Source organism: Cryptotermes secundus, unplaced genomic scaffold (genome assembly GCF_002891405.2).
Source record: "Cryptotermes secundus unplaced genomic scaffold, Csec_1.0 scaffold264, whole genome shotgun sequence".
Classification (NCBI taxonomy): Eukaryota; Metazoa; Arthropoda; class Insecta; order Blattodea; family Kalotermitidae; genus Cryptotermes; species Cryptotermes secundus.
Genome location: NW_019720565.1, coordinates 47742 through 67929, shown reverse-complemented (window position 1 = coordinate 67929; position 20188 = coordinate 47742). Strand labels below are relative to the sequence as shown.

At 39.9% G+C, this 20188-nt stretch overlaps 1 protein-coding gene across 1 annotated transcript in view; it reads right to left on the bottom strand.

Moving 5' to 3' along the window:
• Window positions 1–1528: 1528 nt before the first annotated feature.
• Window positions 1529–20188, bottom strand: part of LOC111868463 (serine/threonine-protein kinase MRCK beta) — a gene marked incomplete at its 3' end in the record, with an annotated part of 38750 nt that continues 20090 nt past the window's right edge. Inside the window, exons 6-14 of the mRNA XM_033753085.1 lie at window positions 18180–18323; window positions 15767–15889; window positions 14485–14693; window positions 12576–12691; window positions 11386–11526; window positions 6990–7132; window positions 5867–5973; window positions 2091–2214; window positions 1529–1864 (exon numbers count right to left, since the gene is read on the bottom strand). Coding sequence (XP_033608976.1) covers window positions 1529–1864; window positions 2091–2214; window positions 5867–5973; window positions 6990–7132; window positions 11386–11526; window positions 12576–12691; window positions 14485–14693; window positions 15767–15889; window positions 18180–18323 — 1443 coding nt within the window. The remainder of the gene's footprint in view (window positions 1865–2090; window positions 2215–5866; window positions 5974–6989; window positions 7133–11385; window positions 11527–12575; window positions 12692–14484; window positions 14694–15766; window positions 15890–18179; window positions 18324–20188) is intronic.

Sequence of the window (20188 nt, the reverse complement as noted above, 5' to 3'; positions counted from 1 at the left end):
CCAGAGACTGGACAAACAGAAACCATCAAAAATACTCGTAATAGGAGTTATTAACAGGACTCAAACTGGAAAATGGATTCCTATAAGGACCCTCTCCCACAAGAACCAAATAACTGTTTAAACAAAACAACAGGACTACCTACAGACATTGTCACCTGAAGGGACACCTGTTCAAAATGGGACTAACAGATAGTCCTATTTGAGAAAGGTGCCTAGAAAAAATATGAATCAGCAACACAAATCATATATGACAGTGAAGTCACAGACTGCTTGAAATTCCGTCACCTGGGCCACTGTTTCTTGGAACCAGATGACTATCATGATGCCCCTGTAAGTAAAATCCTAGACTCCATTTGAAGAGTGGGATTGCTGTGGGGTTAAAACAGAGGAGTACACATAACAGATCACTAAAGGTCATCGTGCAAGGGCCAGCAGTTAGGGCCACCCCTACTACTACTACTACTACTAACAGCGCTACAAGTGATGAAACAACAGTACAGGTATCCTAACCAAGAAAGCAAGCCAGCAGTTAGGCCCACCTCTACTACTACTACTACTACTACTACCACCACCAACAGCTGTACAAGTGATGAAACAACAGTACAGGTATCCTAACCAAGAAAGCAAGCCTTCATATAGGCTCATAATTAAAATCATTAAAAATAAAACTCCAGTAAAGCTTCTAATCTCAAACCTTATAACAGTGAAATCTCTATTTTTAATATCTTGTGGGAATGACACATGTGAATCTCAATTTTCAAGATCAAAAACTGAGGGGGAAAAAACTCAGTCTTGATTTAAACGCTGATTTCTGAATCTTCAACTTTGCAGATTTTCATATAACTGCTTTTGTTTTGCATACAAAGCATGCACGGTTCCATAAGAATTGTAACAGCTGGCAAGATTACTCTCAAGCAATTTGTTAACAAAATCTGTCTCATTCTCTCCCCCCACTCCCTAGCCAACAATGGAAAAGGACATGGCCCTACAACTGTATTTACAAATATAATGACTTATGAAAATGGTTCATTGTGTAGGGAGGGATCTGATATCAAAAGAGACAGGTAGCACAATTTAATGTACTGCTGAAGTGTCTGGTGTTGTAAACTGTGATTACAGCCAAGAAATTGGACCAGTACAAAAAGGTCTTATTTTTTAAATTTCTCCAAAATCTTGTCAAGTCATTCTTGCACATGCAAATTTCTTACACTAAATTAGGGTTTCCATTAACTCGGCCAACAGAATAGGGGTCTCCCACTCACCTGAGGATGAAAAAAGATCCAGTTTCCAAAGTGTTATGTTCCCCAGTTTTTAGAACACTGGGTGATGGAGGAAGTCCAAAAACCCAATAATTCTGACAAACCTCACTATTACAAAAATAACTTATCTAACTCATCCTCATACTTGAAATCTATTACATACTATTATTATTTACATCAATATCTATATAAATGTAGTTTTACAACTTCAGAGGAAATTAAATGTATGCAATAATGGATTTACTTAACAAAAACCTAAACTTTCTCACCTCCCTTTCAAGGGCATCCCTCCTGCTCTCTGCTTCCTGCAACTGGTCCCTCAGGCTTGCCAGCTCCAAATTGTAGCGACTCTGCTGCTGGGCCAGGCTTTCATTGTACTGCACCTCAATTTTCTCCACCTCTCCTTTTAACCTCACTATCTCCTGCGAGGCGTGCGACTGATTTGCAGCAGATGTGTCAGCTCCTGCCACAAGGTTTCTCTGCCTCAGTTTCTCTGTCTCTTCTTCCATTTGCTTGCAGTATTCCTCGCTCCGTTCACGGAGTTTCCGTTCCTTGCCAGTTTCAGCCATTGCCTCCTCCACCCGTGCCTCTAATTCACGACGAAGTTTCTCTGCCTTTCGGATGTCATGACGAAGACTATCAATCTTCTGCATTGCAACTTCCAACTCTTCTTCTTTGTCTCGTACTTGTCGCGACAACTTCTGCTTCTGTTGACGCAATTCAGATAACCTGGCAAAACCACACAGAAAGTATACAGCAAGAAGCATACCATTTTACAGTGAAAGCCCCATACAAGTTTTAACTGGGGGNTGCCTCTAATTCACGACGAAGTTTCTCTGCCTTTCGGATGTCATGACGAAGACTATCAATCTTCTGCATTGCAACTTCCAACTCTTCTTCTTTGTCTCGTACTTGTCGTGACAACTTCTGCTTCTGCTGACGCAATTCAGATAACCTGGCAAAATCACATAGAAAGTATACAGCAAGTTTTAACTGGGGAATAGTGGAACTGAAAACTTAATTGAGGATAATCTTAAACAGACAGAATTTAACAAAGAGATCAACTCATGCTCAATCAAACTGGATGTTAAGTAAGGGAATGACTAAAATTGAGGAACATTAAATGGGGTTTCCATTGCATTATAACTCTGTTACGAAAATAGCGTGCTTCTAGAAATACAATTTGTCAACTGTTTCCACAAATTCCTAACTAAAAGACATCCTTAGTATACTATCAGCTGTCAGTGTATTTGTGAGTGCCAGCTCAAGTAACATAATGCCTCCTCAACTTACATCATTTCATAAATCTTGAGCTAACGTGATTTTATGATTTCTTTTAACAAAGACTAGACATGGCTGCAGCTCAGGAAGTTAGTTGTCAGCTTCCCACCACAGCAGCCGGGTCTGGGTATGTGGGATTTGTGTTGGACAAAGTGGTGCTGGGGCAAGTTTTCCCAATTACCAACATTTATCATCTGGGGCTGGTACAACAGGACAAACAGTGGCTGCACTATCAAGTGGACTGAAGTCTCACCCCACTAAGAATAATAACATACTAAAAGATAATTGAAATGTCTCAAATGACTGNACTCATGCTCAATCAAACTGGATGTTAAGTAAGGGAATGACTAAAACTGAGGAACATTAAATGGGGTTTCCATTGCATTATAACTCTGTTACAAAAATAGCGTGCTTCTAGAAATACAATTTGTCAACAGTTTCCACAAATTCCTAACTAAAAGACATCCTTAGTGTACTATCAGCTGTCAGTGTTTTTGTGAGTGCCAGCTCAAGTACGTAATGCCTCCTCAACTTACATCATTTCATAAATCTTGAGCTAATGTGATTTCATGATTTCTTTCAACAAAGACTACACATGGCTGCAGCTCAGGCAGTTAGTTGTCAGCTTCCCACCACAGCAGCTGGGTCTGGGTATGTGGGATTTGTGGTGGACAAAGTGGTGCTGGGGCAAGTTTTCCCCAAGTACTTTGGTTTCCCCTAACAATCTTCATTCCACCAATTGCTCCACAATTACCAACATTTATCATCTGGAGCTGGTACAACAGGACAAACAGTGGCTGCACTATCAAGTGGACTGAAGTCTCACCCCACTAAGAATAATAACATATTAAAAGATAATTGAAATGTCTCAAATGACTGGTATTAAAGTTACATTTGAGACTCCTAAATCAGCGACAAGAAACAGTACTATCTTGTCAGATGTGATGCCATGCAGTCTGGTAGAAGTTAACTGATGTTTCAGAGAAAAGTAGTGCCTCAATCTTCAGGTTCAGAAAATAAGTTGAGCAAACAACCAGCAAGAGGAAAGCAGAGTGGCCCTGAAGATGGGAGTATATTTCTGTGAAACATCAGTGAACTTCTAGAAGGCTACATAGCATCACACCCCAGAATACAACTGTGCTACATACTTTTCAATTAAATTTATAGGCATGAAACCAAACACACAACAAAAATTTTGAGTTACAAGAGTGTTCTTGGGAATATGATTACTGTATGAGTTGGGTGACAGTGTATCCCATGTACTTACATAACAGTAATATTCAAGAAATACAAGCAGCATAAGTAGGAGGCATGGTTAGTAGGAAGGAAGTGACAGCAATCAATAATAAGATTCAAATCTTTGGAATGTCACATGGTGTGGTGTGGCAGAAAGATGCCAATGCTTAGCAGTAACCTCTCACTGCCATCGTCATTTTCTATGCTGCAGACAGAGGCATCAAGTTCATCCAAACCACTGGTACCTATATACCAGACTACATGGTGTCACATCTGACAAAGCCGTAGTCTTTGAAAGGGAAATCATTATGGCTGACATCTGAAATTGACCATGATGAAGAGAAAGCAACAGATGTGTGATCAGAATTTGACTGTTCAGAATATTTATTCATTCATTCATTTATTTGTTCATTCATCAATGGCTCTACAGCCCTCTGTTGAACCCTGGCCTCTTCTTCAGTTTCGTAATCTTTTACACAGATGGTAGGACTCCTCAGATGAGTGATCAGCCCATCATAAGACTGTTACCTACACACAGGACAACACAAATACAGAATAAATGCATATACAGACATCCATGTCTTGAGTGGGATTTGATTCCACGATCCCAGTGTTCGAATGAGTGAAGACAGCTCATGCATCAGACCACATGGCCACTGTGATCGGCATTCAGAATATGAGACTGTAATATCAAGTCCGATACAGATCCGAACATGTAGAAAACCTAAGTCAACATGGCACCAAATAACTCAGCACTGAGCTAAGAGTGAAAACCTGAAAAGAAATTTACTTAAGACATTTCTGCATAACTGTTGGAAATATCCTAACTTCTTTTGGATGGGGTGGATTGTGTGTGTGTTTGGAGGGGGGGAATGCAAAGGTTTCTCACTTAAAACTGAGTGAAGGTCAAAACATTTTTATACTATACTTTTTCTTCCAGAACAGGCAGCATTCTACATTTTAAGTTCCAGAATGCTTATCACAGTACACTCACTGAAGAAGACCACATGTTCTCTTCATGATACTTTATCTTCCAAGACAAATCAGAGCACATTTTGGTCAGTAGTGTAACAAAGAGCTGTGTTGCAATATATATTGTGGGATGTAGGCCTTATGCTAGGCAATGACCATGAAATATGGAACTATACAACATCCACTGCTAAGTAATGGCTCTGCAAACAACGGCCGTTGCTAGGCAATGGCTTGAGTAGTGATCACATGGACACCCCAACAGACACCGAACACAACAATTGCACTGCAACAGAGGAGCGGTGTTTTCTATGCAGTCCGTGCTGAGATGTTGTAAGTAAGACAAGTTAAGAGTGGCAGTGAAATAGTTAACCACTGGGATTCAGTTGTTGGGAGCTGCTGCTGTTAGAAGCTGGTAGCTGAGGCCGGTGACAGACTGGGAACCCAGAGGAAGGGGAACATCTGTCAGAAGCCGCTACCAAGCAATGGTTAGTGAAGACTCTAACGCACTGAGAAGATCTAGTGTGTACCATAGTGGTTTGTGAAGTGTGTAGAACTGTGACAGCATAATCCTTACCTGTACTTACGATCTGTAAGAGTTCAATAAATCCACTTATTAATCCAAACCACGTTTATAGTCACTCAAAGATCGTGATAATATCATAGTCAACTGATATGTCCTCACACAAATTTTGCATTTTTCTGAAACTAAAATACTTTTTAAATGGGTTTCAAAAATTGCCGCTGTTATCTCATGGAATAAACATATATCCAAGGAAATTAGGAAATCTATATTTCACAGTACACTTGAAAGTATTGTTATATGGAAGCAGAATGTAGCCACTGGCTGAAAAACTTTCTCTTGTTTCTTCAGATATATGCCAGGATAGGACAATACCACAGTTGGGACATTTCCACTGCCTTCCATCCTTGCCAATTCAGCAACCATCATACAACTGAAGGCCGTACAGTCTGAGTTACTGATGGCATCTTTAAACAAACTACAAACTACTGCGTGTCCCGTACAATTCATTACTGACTACCCCCAATCACTCAACACTATATTCTCTGAGCTCCTGATAGTGTAGTTAAATAGACCACAAATGTAACAAAATACAAACCTGTCCGTTACTTCAGTGTATTCAGCCATTGCTAATTTTCTTTGACCTAAGGCATCTTTCAATTCCTTATCCTGCAACTTCAGCTTTTCTTGGGCGTCCACTTTATCCTGCAACATAATCAATGGCTGACAATTGTGGAGGTGGCAGCGACAGCAGCAGCAGCACCAGTAAACCATCATTAATGCAGATTAACTGGCAGAGACATCAGGGTTAATGAAGCAAAAGACAGCCGTAAAAGAAAAATAAGCCTTTCAAAACAAATGGAAAATTTAATAACACAGACTGTGCTGATGAAAATGAATAAAAAATCACTGCAGCAATTTCTTCCTCTGTCAGAAGCTGAAATCCAGTCAGTGGAGGCAGTGAATTCCTTTAAAATGCTGGTACCCTTCTACCTAGTTACACTGTGTCAAGCTATGTGATGCATCTCCATGTTATCCATTCTAACTAGCTCCAGAGTGCAGAGCCCTGGGGAAGCTAACAGTTGCTTGGCTACTCAAGAAATTCCCAGCACCATACAGAATCCAAAGGTTCATTTCCATGTTCACAACATCCTGCCACTGCTCCCCATCTCGTGCCAGATGAATCCAGTTCACAATCTGCCATATTATTATTTAAGACCTGCTTTCATATTATCACCCTCTCTATACCTAGGACTTTCAAGTCATCTCTTTCCTTCAGGTTTTCTAATAAATGCATAGTCTTCGCAACCACACAACACACACTATATATAATTTCTACTCCAAGAATTCACAGCATAGTTGGTATAGTGACAGGCTAATGGGTTGGATGACTGTGGGGTCAGAGTTTGAGTCCTGGTGGGGACAACAATATCCACTTCTTCATGTCGTTCAGACCAGCTCTGGGGCACACTCAGCCTGCTATCAAATGGGTACTGCTGGCTCTTTCGCTGGGGGTAAAGCGGCCAGGGCGTGAAGCTGACCACTCACCTCTAACTAGTGCCTAGGTCAAGAAAACATGGATGTATACATCCACTACCCCATATGTCTTCATGGTGTAACGCTTAATTAGTTAAGCACAGGGACAACTTTACCTTTTCCTCCAAGAATTTATGTGTTAAGACAGAAACAAACTTTCACATAACAGAAATATAGATTTTTACCTTTTGTGCCTCTTCTTTTTCTTGTTTCAGCAACCTAATCATTTTTTCCATTTCTCTCACTCTTTGAGAACCTTCTCCATCTACTGTTGTTATTTCCCTCTTCAGATCTGAAGGCTGCTGCTGTTTCAACTGACTTTCCAACTCTACGGCAGAGAACAAACAATGTATATATTTACACAGAGCAGACAGCAACAAGTCTCTGGCGAAAAGTTACATGAACTCCCTTCAGGACAAGGCAGAAATCGAAGCTGAATAACAGAACCTGACAGAGGTAAACAGCCGAGACACTACTTATGCTATAAGCATAAAACTGCTATCAAGTGCATTGAAATCTTACATACTTATCTTAATTGAAAACTAAAACGGAAATAAATCAGCAGTATCATTCTAAATTACCAAATCACATCTCCAATTTCATATAATTACTTCTGCCTGACAGAAGAGACAAATGGCCCACTTGTTGCTGGTTTGCTTCAGTTACTCTTAGGCAGTACATTCCTCTGAAAAACTGGTGTACTTCTATTGGACCCCATGTTGTTACATCCCTGAATGTAGCACTCTTCGAAGAAGTGAGGATTACTGTCTTCTGATATGTAGCAACATGCAGTCTGGTACATATTTATCTAGTTTTAGTAGAACCTGCTCTCTCCATCTTCAGGATAATTTCCCTGAAAATGTAGGCACCACATGCCTCTCAAAGGTCAGTAATTAAAATTCACTTAGTGGGGGTGGAGTCCAACTGGGTCCACTCGGCACAGCAGGCACTGATTGGCCTATTGTAGCCTGCCCCGGGTGATTATGATGGAGAATTTGGTGGAATGAAGATTGGCAGGGGAAACTGAAGTACTCGGAGAAAACCGGCACCAACGCCACTTTGTCCACCATAAATCCCACTTGACCAGACCCAGGATTGAACCTGGGCTGCCACAGTGGGAAGCCAGTGACTAAACGCTTGAGCTATGGTGCGGCCATGTCAGTAAGTATCTGATTACACAGCTTTCCATCCCAGAAGACGGTAATCCCCATGGTCACAGCCTTGAGAACCTCAGATGAACATGTATGTCTTTCTGGGATGTGGTGCCATGTGTTAAGGTAGAAATTTATCAGTTTATTGGAAAATCTACTGCTTTCACCTTCATTGTTGAAGAGGGCTAAGCAAGCAGACAGCAAGTATATTCCTCCCAGACATCAGTGAAATCTACTGAACGTTTTAAAAGTAATGTCAATGGCATGTCTCTGGCATTTAAACACAAAAATACACTTAGAACAAAAAACAAAGCTTTGCATATAATTACTTGATTATGTTTACAACCTGACACAACACCAAAATTTCCTCTTTTCTTGTGTTTAAACCTCTTGATTTTGAGTCACTTGGGATTAGTGAGTATGGCATAAACACAGAGTGACAGAGAACTTGTGAAGAAATTAAGAACAAATACATTGAAACTCTGTATAACATCCATACAGTGAAATCCTTATTTAATGAATCACCGAAAGAATAACTTCTCTTGCACTTCGTTCACTAAATGGAGCTAGCACAAAACTATATCAAAACACTGCTCCTCTTTCTAATACCACACACAAAATAATGTCTTTATGTAAGTACTTACAGAAACTGCTTCTACACAAATAAATATAATTTAATGATACGTCAGTTTCTAAAATAATTAATGACATATAAAACAAACACTAAACTTCAGCTGAAAATCAAAGTAACTATGGCAACAAGTGGGGTGGTTCTTTTATATGGTCTGTTCAATATCTGATGTCACTAGTCAAAGAAGACTATGGTTGTACAGTAACAATTTCTGGCATAGAGAAGACATGAATATCAATCATCGTTCTATCATTAAATCGAAGTGCAAATTTTGGAGGGCCAGAAATTTCTTATACCAATTGCACATTACTTACAAAATCAGAAAGCACTAATTACAAAAAAATAATAAAATGCTTTATATTGGGCTTCATCTAGGAGCATAAGAAAGTCTTTATTAGATACAATACTTCACTTGATGTGAGGTTTCACAAGTACAGAATGGTTTCATGGCTGCACTGAGTCATTAAGTTTGTGGACTGGGGTTTTATCGCATCATATTACAAGGTATTCACATACACTCACACAGATCCACATCGGCCCTCAAAATAGTTGCCGTTGGCCGCTACGCAAGTCTGCCAACGTTGATATAGGTGCCAAAAACATTGCTGAAACATATTGGCAGGAAATTCCCATACGGCATCTCCTGTGGCAATCAACACCTCCTCGGATGACTGAACTCTACAACCACGTAGCTTTGCTTTCAAGTGGTGAAAGAGAAAGAAATGGCATGGTGCGAGATCAGGTGAGTATGGAGGGTGTGGGAAAACGGTGACCTGTTGCGTTGCCAGTTCCTCTTGGACAAGACGGAGTGATGTGCAGAGGCGTTGTCATGTAGCAACAGCCAATTCGTCATGTTGAACATTTCACTAGCGGATTTGCCTAGTTTTTGGCTGAACTTGATGTTTCCACATTGTTTGAACTGCCACATTTTCAATTTCCGCCAGTCGCATTTAACTGCAGTTCGCAACAGAGGCCATAGTTCTGCTTATACTCAACTGCTCTTGCTGTGATGAGAGATGAACTGACAGGTAATCATATCATGCCTCAACCTATCCAATGTAGTGCACTGCAACACTTTGTGGCCAGTCCACGAACTTACTGGCTATGGTGGTCTAAGGGTTCCACTAAATATCTCATTCTTTTTCCTTGTCACACCTCTGGATGCAGGGTGTTCAGCCAATCTTGTACACAGGTTCCGTACATTTGTATATGAAACTTCAACCACAACAAAGACTGTGATCTGTTTCAAAAGTAGCATATAAGAATGTGTAACTGTTACATACATATATCCATATAAAATATTTAATAATCTGTAAAGGTATGGTAAAGCTGCCCTGTGCTTAACTAATTAAGCACTATGCCATGAAGATGTATGGGGGAGTGGATCTATAGAGCCACATTTTCTTGACCTTGGCACTAGTTGGAGGCGAGTTGGCAGCTTCACACCCCAGCTGTTTTACCCCTGGGAAAGAGCCCCTGGTACCCATTGTATAGGAGGTTTGGTGGACCCCAGAGCTGGTCTGGACGATGGGAGAAGTGAAAATTCATGACCCTACCAGGACTTTAACTCCAACCCCTTGATTGTTCAGCCCATAGCTAGTCAATATACTGACTACGTTATCCGGGCTCCTATCTAACAATTCACAACATATAAAAAAAAATGATTCAATGAAACGTTGCAAATTTGTTTATGATCCACTGATATTACAGATTTCATATTCCTGGACTCATTCTTCCTCTAGTCAGCCACCGGCACTAAACAAAAGGCTACACAGATGACTGAAAGTTAAAAATAAACACTGAACAACCTCCAGTGACTGAGGCCAGATATTTGTAATGGACCCAATAAACTGTCTCCTACTCCAACACATGAGGATTGAAACAGATCTACTTACCGAAACACAGTGTTCTTTAGAATAATGGATGGTGGGAAAATTCCAAAAACCTGGTAATCCCAAAAGCTGCATGTGATTTGATGATCTTTCACAACAAAAAATTTCAGGACCCAATATGAAGTAACAATCCTGTCACTCCCAGGACAGAAGTTTACATAAGCAGTACGATCATATTCCTGATAGGTAAAACAGGTCAACTTCTTCCTGTATTCCATAGTGCTGTATGGAAGTGTGGAGACACTCCATGCATTTATAATCTCAGTCATAGATCGATGTGAATGATCAGCCTCACACTCCAGTCACATAACATACTGCCCCCAGTACACATTCAACAACAGGCTGGATGGATCCCAGAGTCAATTTGAATGCTGTGGAGAAGAGAAAAATATCTTCCCCCCCCAGAAATTGAACAATGAGTCCTCAGCCATCCAGTCTGTTCTTACTGTTACCTTGACTGGGCTGTCCTGAATACAAATTACAAAGATTTGGTAAATTCCAACACAATAACATTCACATTAAATGCCATTAAAATGTATCACTTGTTCAAATATAATGGCTTATTTAATAACACTGCCAACAGCGCAGATCATAGTGTGTCAAGCTGTAGGCCTACGGATGTAAAACGGATGTAAAAACAAAGGACTACACAACACTTTAAGGTACCACCTTAGAATGTAACCAGAGTCAAGCAGAGGACCTTGATTATAATACCCGCTCTTCTGACAAGAGATCTGAACAGTGTGCTTTTCAAGTAAAAGTCACAGCATTATCACCTGGATCAAACAGGGGTCACTACAAGTGTTTCAGCCTATTACAAGGTTGGGATTCCCTTTTGCATGAAGATTTCATTAGTAATTGTATTAAAGCATATTATCTAGGTCTCAGGACAGGTAACACTGCTTACCACAGTTCTTTTTGGTTAGTGTGTTAATTTCATCCTGCAATCTCCTCATACCATTTCCACTCTCGGATGTGGGAGATATTCTTCTTCCATCCTCACCGACACCTGACAATCCCCCTTGGTTCTGCAGTAAACGTTTCAACTCTGAAAGAAATAACTTAATGATACAAAACTGATAACAAATATTACCATTTTGAGGTTATATCATATCACTGATCGTACTTAACAAAATGATCAAGAAAAAAATATTCTGATTACAAATCGTTAATATCCACTAAACTACACAGAATCATATTCACCACTGTATGTACTTGTATTTAAAATGTGAAAATGTAAAAAAACAAGTGTAGGATACTGTCACATATTTCTGGCTGTGACTATAGATGGAGTATGAATTGGTGACTGGCTTTATTGACACCACTCGGAACTACAAGCAATTACAGCGCCCTGGCTGATCTCCATACTTTAGAAATGACTGCTGCAAACACTAAGTCTTCTCCGGCACGCAGGTTATTCAACAGCCGCTCCCTAGCAAAAGCTCCTATCAGTGGAGATTCTGCAGCTTCATGCACTCAGGATCTCGTCACAGCCGTCCAGGCAGAAGGCCTGTCAATTCCCTCCTGCCAACCGCCAACTATCAACTCCAGAACAAGACACTCTGCTTATAAAATTTCAGTATGAACCACATATAAAACAGCATTTCCACTGTTATAGTCCAAAAATACCTTGGCTGTTGCATGCATATTCACTGCCGTGGGAACTCATTTACCAAGCACTTGCCTAGAGACAGCCCGGGTATTGCTGACAGGTCTACCAGACGTTACCAAGCGACACATGTTGCTTCTTGTGATCGTTGCACAGCAACATGCTACAATATTTACTAAGACAGAGCAGAGGTAGGTTACCTCAATCAGTACAGTGAGTAGGCTATGGGTCAGATGGCTGAGGAATCAGGGTTTGATTCCCAGCAGGGTTAACAACACCATCTACACTGGCTCTGTGCAAGTACTGCTGGAAAAGTTCTATTGTGTAGCTTGAATCCTCATTCCAATATTTTTTTTTTTTAATTTTATAAGTAAACTGTGATACTGAAAGTGGACACAACCATATTCTGAGGGAAGAGGAGGCACTTCTATGAACAAAGTATAAGATGCACTTCATGTTACACAACTGCCTCTAAATCACAATTATACCTGTAAGGTTCTTAAGAAGGCGCTGATTCTCGTCTTCGAGCTGCTGTAACCTCTCCTCTTCAAACTTGCTGGAAGACATTTGATCAAGAGGTATGGAACCCAAATCAGACATGCAGCTGAAAGAAGCAACACTTCTTATTAATCTGGATTACTCTCTCTTCAGAAAAAAATGAAAATTTAATTTAGAGGCACACATTTTATTTAACAATAACCACAAGGCTACTGGCAATACTCAAAATACTGTCATATATTCCTGGTTAGCATGAGGAATAATAATTCGTTCTGGATAAGACGAATAGATTTACTGGACGCTCACGAGTTGTAACTACAGAAATTATAACGCTCTAAGATTACTGTAACTATATCACAAAAAATAAAGTCTTCAACATCTGCTTACTAGTCATTTCCTGGTTAAGACTCTTATCTGGTTAACACTTCAACTACTGAACTGCCTTATGAAAGACTTTCTGACTGCCTTCAATGACATCTGTCAAATGAATCAATGAAGAGTCTCCACGGCTCCTTATGTAGGCTAGCTTGTATCCGTGGAAATTCCTACAAATGATTCGCTGTCATGAAAAAACATGCTTCTCAAAATGTTAGCTCCTAAGCAACCAAAGTTCTACTGTTGACTACATTACCTAGCAACGGATTTTCTGGCGCCACAGCTTAATGCTTTGAGCAAATCCGTCACAATAAAAATGAAGTACCTCCTCTGAAGATGGAAGCAGTAGGTTCCCCTGAAATGTCAATATGAAGTTGGACCACTTGAACCCAGGACTCCACGGTCCAGTATCTCCCATGCCCCAGCGTGAGTTTAGTTTGCCAGACAGCTCCTAAATATGGATGGCTTCAGAGACCAGCAAGCAAAAGTGGCATTGGTGTGTGCAAGCATTGTTACCTTCTTCCTTGCACCAGTACCTTAAGTGTACCAACCCTAACACATCATAAATTCTGGTGGCTTATTTAGGCCTTTTGATATCAGAATAACTTACCACTTGTGGTTCAGAAAATTCTTTAGGGTGCTGGATTTGAGAGATCTGACCTGCATCAAATTCACAAACATGGGAACCTCGTATCTCAAAAGATAAACATTTTCCAGGCAACTTAAATATGCTGTACAGTCTGTATCTAGGAACCAGCGCACAACCTCACTGCCATGTGCAAGACAACTGTCTACAAAATGTGGGAGCCTCACAAACCCACAGGCCTCCACAGCCTGTTAAAAGGATAGCTTTAACTTTTTCACCTTTTATGAAAAATAGTCACGAAGAAAGTGAGTCCTCTATCCTCCTGCACCACTTCAAATTTATACTCACTAAGTTATCATAAAATCTGAGTTCTCTAAAATACAAAACATATTGTTACTGCATTCAGAAAGCAGAGGATAAGGAGTACCATATGGTGCTGCAATCTCCTGAGAAACATATCAACTACATGCAACATCTGTCACACAGTCTGGGGAAACATCAGACTAACAAACTGAACCCAAAACTTTTCCCCAATATACCAAGTACCAACAGAAAGTGAATTACAGAACAGTTCCAAGAATGCCACTCAAGAGCTTAAAATACATAGTTTTAAAAATAGAATTTTATTTGCTGACGACTGATACTGCATCTTATTTATTCTTGGCTCAAACTATGCTGCAGCAGTGAATGGCAGAATGGCATACTGAATTGGAAAAGATATGGAAAGAAATGGGTACTACACTGGTACCTGCCTGGAGTGTCTGAGTAAAACCATAAAAAGCCTCAGTCGGGATATACTCTGGCCCAAGATCTGAATCCAGGACCACCAAAAACAAAGCAGGAGGGTTACACATTCAACTGGCACACTTGGCACTAAAACTGAATTCTACCAACACCAAAAGAAGAAAAATAATTCAGTTAAACCCAAATGTACTTACCTCCCTTGCGTAAAAGTGAAGCCCACAAATGGAAGGTGAAGTGCAGTGAAGGCAGAATTTGCGGTTGGAGGTACAGCATCTGATGTTCGAATATCAGTGTCGTCAACATCAAAATTGGATGTATCCGTTGGACTGCTAACTTCTGGTTTGTAAGGAGCTACACTGTCTCGGATACCATCCCAATCCAAATTGGCAAACCATGCATGATTCTAACAAAAGAATAATTACATATGTAATTTTACAATCATAATTCCTCTTATACTGTGTTTAAATGACAATGCAGATTATGGTCTACTGCTGCTAATCTGGAGAAAATGGGGGGGGGAGATCATCTGGATTAATGAAGCAAAAGGCAAAAAAAAAAAAAAAGACAATAAAAAACATAAAACTTAGAACACAAATAAATGGAAAATTTAATGATATAAGCAGCGCTGATGAATATATTGTGGCATATTTACTCTATGCAGGAACTGTTGAGCCATAGAGGCATTGGGGCACGTGCACAACAGAAAAATGGAGTCCGTTGCTGGGCAATAGGCTGTTTTCTGTGTGGAAGCTACATAACAAGGGTATTCATCAGTGAGCTCTCATTAGATCTGTAATGACCTATGTTAGTCCCGCCTGGGAATTCGCGGTAGACATTAGGCATATGGATGTTTTTGTTATTAGTTTCCTTTGTATTTTTCCTGACGACATAAAAACACTGAAATAGCCACCACAAAAGATACAATGGAAATATTCTAAGAAAGAAACTAATAACAAAAATGACGACGTGCCTAAAGGCACAGAAGACAAAGTGTACAGTGCAGTGGTCTCCCCAGTAACAAAAAATATTGCCTAATGATGGTCCATGTGTGCCGGAAACATGTTGCAACAAGGAATGAATGTATAATTTTAATGACATTTTAAAGTATTTCACAAGCACTTTTAGTATATTAAATATATTTTTAGTGTCTTTTATATAGGGTTATTGTTGCATTATAGACGGTAAATTTACAATCTAAAAATTACATCAGAAACTGTTTATCGAAACCTTTTACTCTTCCGACAGCTCTCGGGTTGCTGTCAAGAGATAATTTTATCGAGAGTTTTCTCTCCAAAATAAGGCCTATAAACTTTCCAATGGCAATGTAATGAAATGATCTCTGTCACTACCTGGTGATCACATACACATTACAGACATACATTAGTTGTTCTTATTTGTTGTGGTTATGTTCCTTACCATCAGAACGGTAAAACTAAGCATTAACTACACTTTCAGAGTCACAATAATTTATCCTACCTTGAAGTCTTCAATACCATGTTGTCCTAATCGATACTCTGAACTGCAAATAAGACTTTTCATAAGATCTTTGGCTTCCTGAGATACTTCATATCCTGGGTCACTTGGGAAATCAAAACAATTCTGGAAACAAGGAGGACATATGAATGCATATAAACAACGTTGCTGATCCCATCTCCTCACAACGGAGGCCAGAGTTCAGTTCCTGGAAGTCTATGTGGGAAGTGTGGATGACAATGCGTCACTAGGGACTGATTTTCTCTGAGAACCCTGCAATTACCGTTCCACCAATGCTCAATACCCATCTGTCAACAGGGACTAGTATAAAAGGCCCATTTTTGGCTCCAGTAGTAAGGCAGTGAATCCCTTCCCAAGCCTATACTTAACTATTTAATAAAAAGGTAGATATTTTCAAAGTATTTCATAAAAATTGTAAAACTTTGAGTGAGTACCATTTTCATGAATGAAACATTACTAACAGAAAGTTCCCGTACTAGGTCAAAAATGAAATGCTGCCTTAACTTACTAAATTTTGTCTGCCACCTCTTTAAAAATAGTTTCCTTGGGAATGTATACAGCGATCCCATCATTGTTTTCACACTTCAAAAGCTTTGTGGAAGACATTTCCTTAAATGCTGTCGAGTACTGCTTGCGATTCCCTTTGGATGTCAGTTGCTGTTTCAAAATGTCACCCCTTCAATTTAATTTTCAAATTGGGAAACAACGCAAAATCATAGGGGGCTAAGTCCAGCGAGTAGGGAGACAGGGAACAACATTCATGGTGTTCTTCACGACAAACTCTGTGGTTTTCAGGGACATGTGCGGGGGCCTGTTGTGATGAAAGAGCCAGATGTGGTTTTTTTCATCACACATTTTCTCTCAAGCATCTCAAGTCACAGTAAAAGTTACAATTGAACGTAGTGTTAGGCGGAGCAAATTCCCTGTGAACACTCCCCTTCACATCGAAAAAAAAAAAGAACAATGAGCATGTTCTTTGTTGATCTCTGGACCTGCTGTGCCTGTTTTCCTCTTGGTGACTGTGGGCTCTTCCACTGTGATGCTTGTTGCTTTGCTTCTGGATCTTAACTGCAAATCCAACTGTTGTCATCCATTATGATCCTAGAGATAAAAGGTGGGCCCTCGTTAGCCATTTCTTGTAGCTCAAGACACATGTTTATGTGCTGCTGCTTTTGATCATTTGTCAAGACTTGGGGAACAAACTTTGTGGCAAAGTGGCGCATGTTCAAATGTTCTGTTAAGATCTCCTGGCAAACTCCATAACTGATCCCAAAGGTGTCTGTGTGCTCATGGATTGCTGGGCGACAGTCTTCGTGGATAAGTTCTTGCAATTTTTCAACATTTTCTGTCATTTTGCTGGTGCTTGGTTGCCCTGAATATTTGTCATCTTCAACTGACACTCGAAAGGCCTTAAAACATGAACACCATTCAAGAACGCCTGTCCGGCTTAAAGAATGTTCTCCTAAAGCCTCATGAAACATTTCAAGGGATTTTGTAGCAGATTTACCAAGCTTCACCAAAACTTGATGCAGACATGTTGCTTGATTTTGCCATCCATCACAAACAAAACGAAACATAAACTTGAAAAAGCACCTGTGTAAAAACAATGCATGTTCACAGCGCGGTGTCATGTGGAAGACTGATGTAACAGGCTTGGTGAAGTGTGACCTTAGCCTCCCCCCTCATCTTCTTTCAACGAGGTAGTTACAACAGTAACAGTCAGGGAACTTTCCAATAGCACCTCATACTCCAACTGATTGTTCCTAATTTNGCATTTGTGCATGTCATACTAAGCAAGGTATAAAAACAGTTGCTTTATGAGGAATTAGTTCGTACCATTGAATATTTGACGCAATAGACAAGGTGTCGCAGAAACCGATGTTGCTATAACCAAGTTTTACTGTATCATTTTATTCAGTTTCAGACAATAATTTCGAAAAATTTTGAGAATTAATTATAATCACAATTTACAACATTAGTCACTTCATCACAATGCACACAAGTGTATTACTTATCACTTTTTGCATCAGACTCTGAACTGTACACAGAAACACAGAAAGATGCAGTTGGGGCAGAAACAGGGGGAGAAGGTGGAGGAAGACAGAGAGGTTATATTGACAAGTTTCTTTGTGCTAGCATTGCCAACCATTGTTCACTCTGATGGCTCAAGTAGTCTGCGTGCTACTGAGCAAAATCAAAGAAATCTTCCAAAAATTTTCAAGAACTTCTAGACTGAAGATCAATGTTCAAATCAAGATCAAGATTTGTTCTTGATACAATCATGAAAAGCTGAGACTCACATATGCCTAAAGTTATCACAAGAACAGGCCTTAGGAGAAGCTGATCTGATTTCATCTGGAGAACAAAAGCTTGCGACGGGGAAGCATTTACTCACCTTATGATTCATGATCTTTCCGTATGTTTCCACGAGAGACTCTGCATAGAACGGTGTTTCTCCATACAACATTTCATACATACATACACCTAATGACCACCAGTCACATTCTGGCCCATACCTTCCTTGACCGTCTTCCATTGCCTATGGGAAGCAAAGCATGCATCATATATAATGAATGTCCCTGGTTTACTTAACCTAAGACTGTATTCCAAGGGATACAGCCCTAAAAATGGAAGCGCTAGAGCAGTCCAGCACACAGTTCAGATTGAAATAAGTAGGTGAACATTAACTGCACATATATACTTCCATCTCAAATGCACCCTTCTCCCTCACTATACTCCTACGCCTCAGCTGTATATGGCCATCATCAGGGGTATTCTATCTTCCTAAAATTGATGTACTGTATGTCAAATTTACATATATCATGCGTGAATGCAATATTTCTTAATTAACATCCCACTGTTTTCCCTGTGGTCGTCATCCATTCGTTTAAAAGATATTTACTTCAGTATCTCTTGTTTTGGATTTATTTGCACAGCATTGCCCGTATGGCATGGGTATTATGCATGTTATTTGTTCAGTTCATAAGAATGTTAATGTAGTGTTGTTATCAGTTTTGCTATGCATGCACCACTGGCTGTAGGTTCTTCCATGTTGCAAAAGTAGTTATGTTAACTGGTCTGTATATGCAGATGTGAACATAAAGATATGAAGTTGTTCTCACTACCTAATGATAACCTTATCCTTCTCACTGCTGAAATGAACAAACTCCGAGAGACTGACACTTCAAATTAAACAAGATATAAGAATGTTATGTTTGAGGCCCATCATCTTCAAAAGAAGTGATGTAGTGGTGACCCAGCACAGAATAAAACACCAGAGTACTAGTCTGGACTGCTCTGACACAACTACAGCCATATGCATGCCACAATATAGCACGCAGAATTGCCAGCAGTATTCTCGGCAGCTCACTGAGCTCTATTAACAAGCCTTATGTGAAGTAGACATTACAATGATAAAACCGGCTAAAAATCAAAATGGTTGAGTAACATTACAGAGATCCCACATATCAAATTTTGCCCAATTTTATTAATGAATCCTGACGTGAAAGAGTTCATTTATAACCTCAAGTAAAGTGGGTCAATTTGGCTAAAAAAAATCAGAACTGCCTGACAACTTTTGGTGGAAATCCCTCATACCAAATTCTTCAGAAAATCTGTCCAATAGTTTAGGTGCTGATGTCAAGTCACAGAAAGTTATAACGATCATGTAAAGCGTGACATTCCTTCCAAAACATAGTGTCATATCCCTGACGCCAGTATACCCATGGATATAACCTTAGCAAATGTTTATGTTTCCCCTGCTAATTCTCATTCCACTGACTGCTCTACACTCATCATCTAGTATCCGGGACTGGTACAACAGGCCAAACACCGGCCAAAGTACCAAGCAGACTCAGTCTCACCCACCCCAAGAAACTAGTAAATGTTTATATACTGCCTCCAGATACAGTCTGTGCTGACCTCTCTGAGGTCCAGGCATGTCAGGGGCTGCTCCTGCTATCATCAGTGGGCTATGAACCATAGGAGGGGCCTGGTATTTTTACATTCCAAAAAATTTGAGCTTTGGCTGAGGCATAGGTTTCAATTTGTGGGCAGAAAACCCCACACACAAATCTGTCTGCAAATTTAACTCAGAACCCTCTGAATAACAATCTAAACCAAGTAAAGATATAGCCCACCTATAGACCTAAACTTCTTTTAGTAACAGTGACATTTTGCTTTCAAAATATGAATTATAAATACATTAAAAAACCTTTTTTATTGCTAGTGGGGTCCCTTGTACTGTGGCCACTTCTGGCCTACAAGGTGTGTCCGAAAGTCATGAAATATATATATATTTTTTTAAATTTATTGATCCATATCGTACAAAGTGTTAATATTCTTCAAAGTACTGTCCATAAGCATCTACACATTTTTTCCACAGTATCTCCCATGGCCGGTACG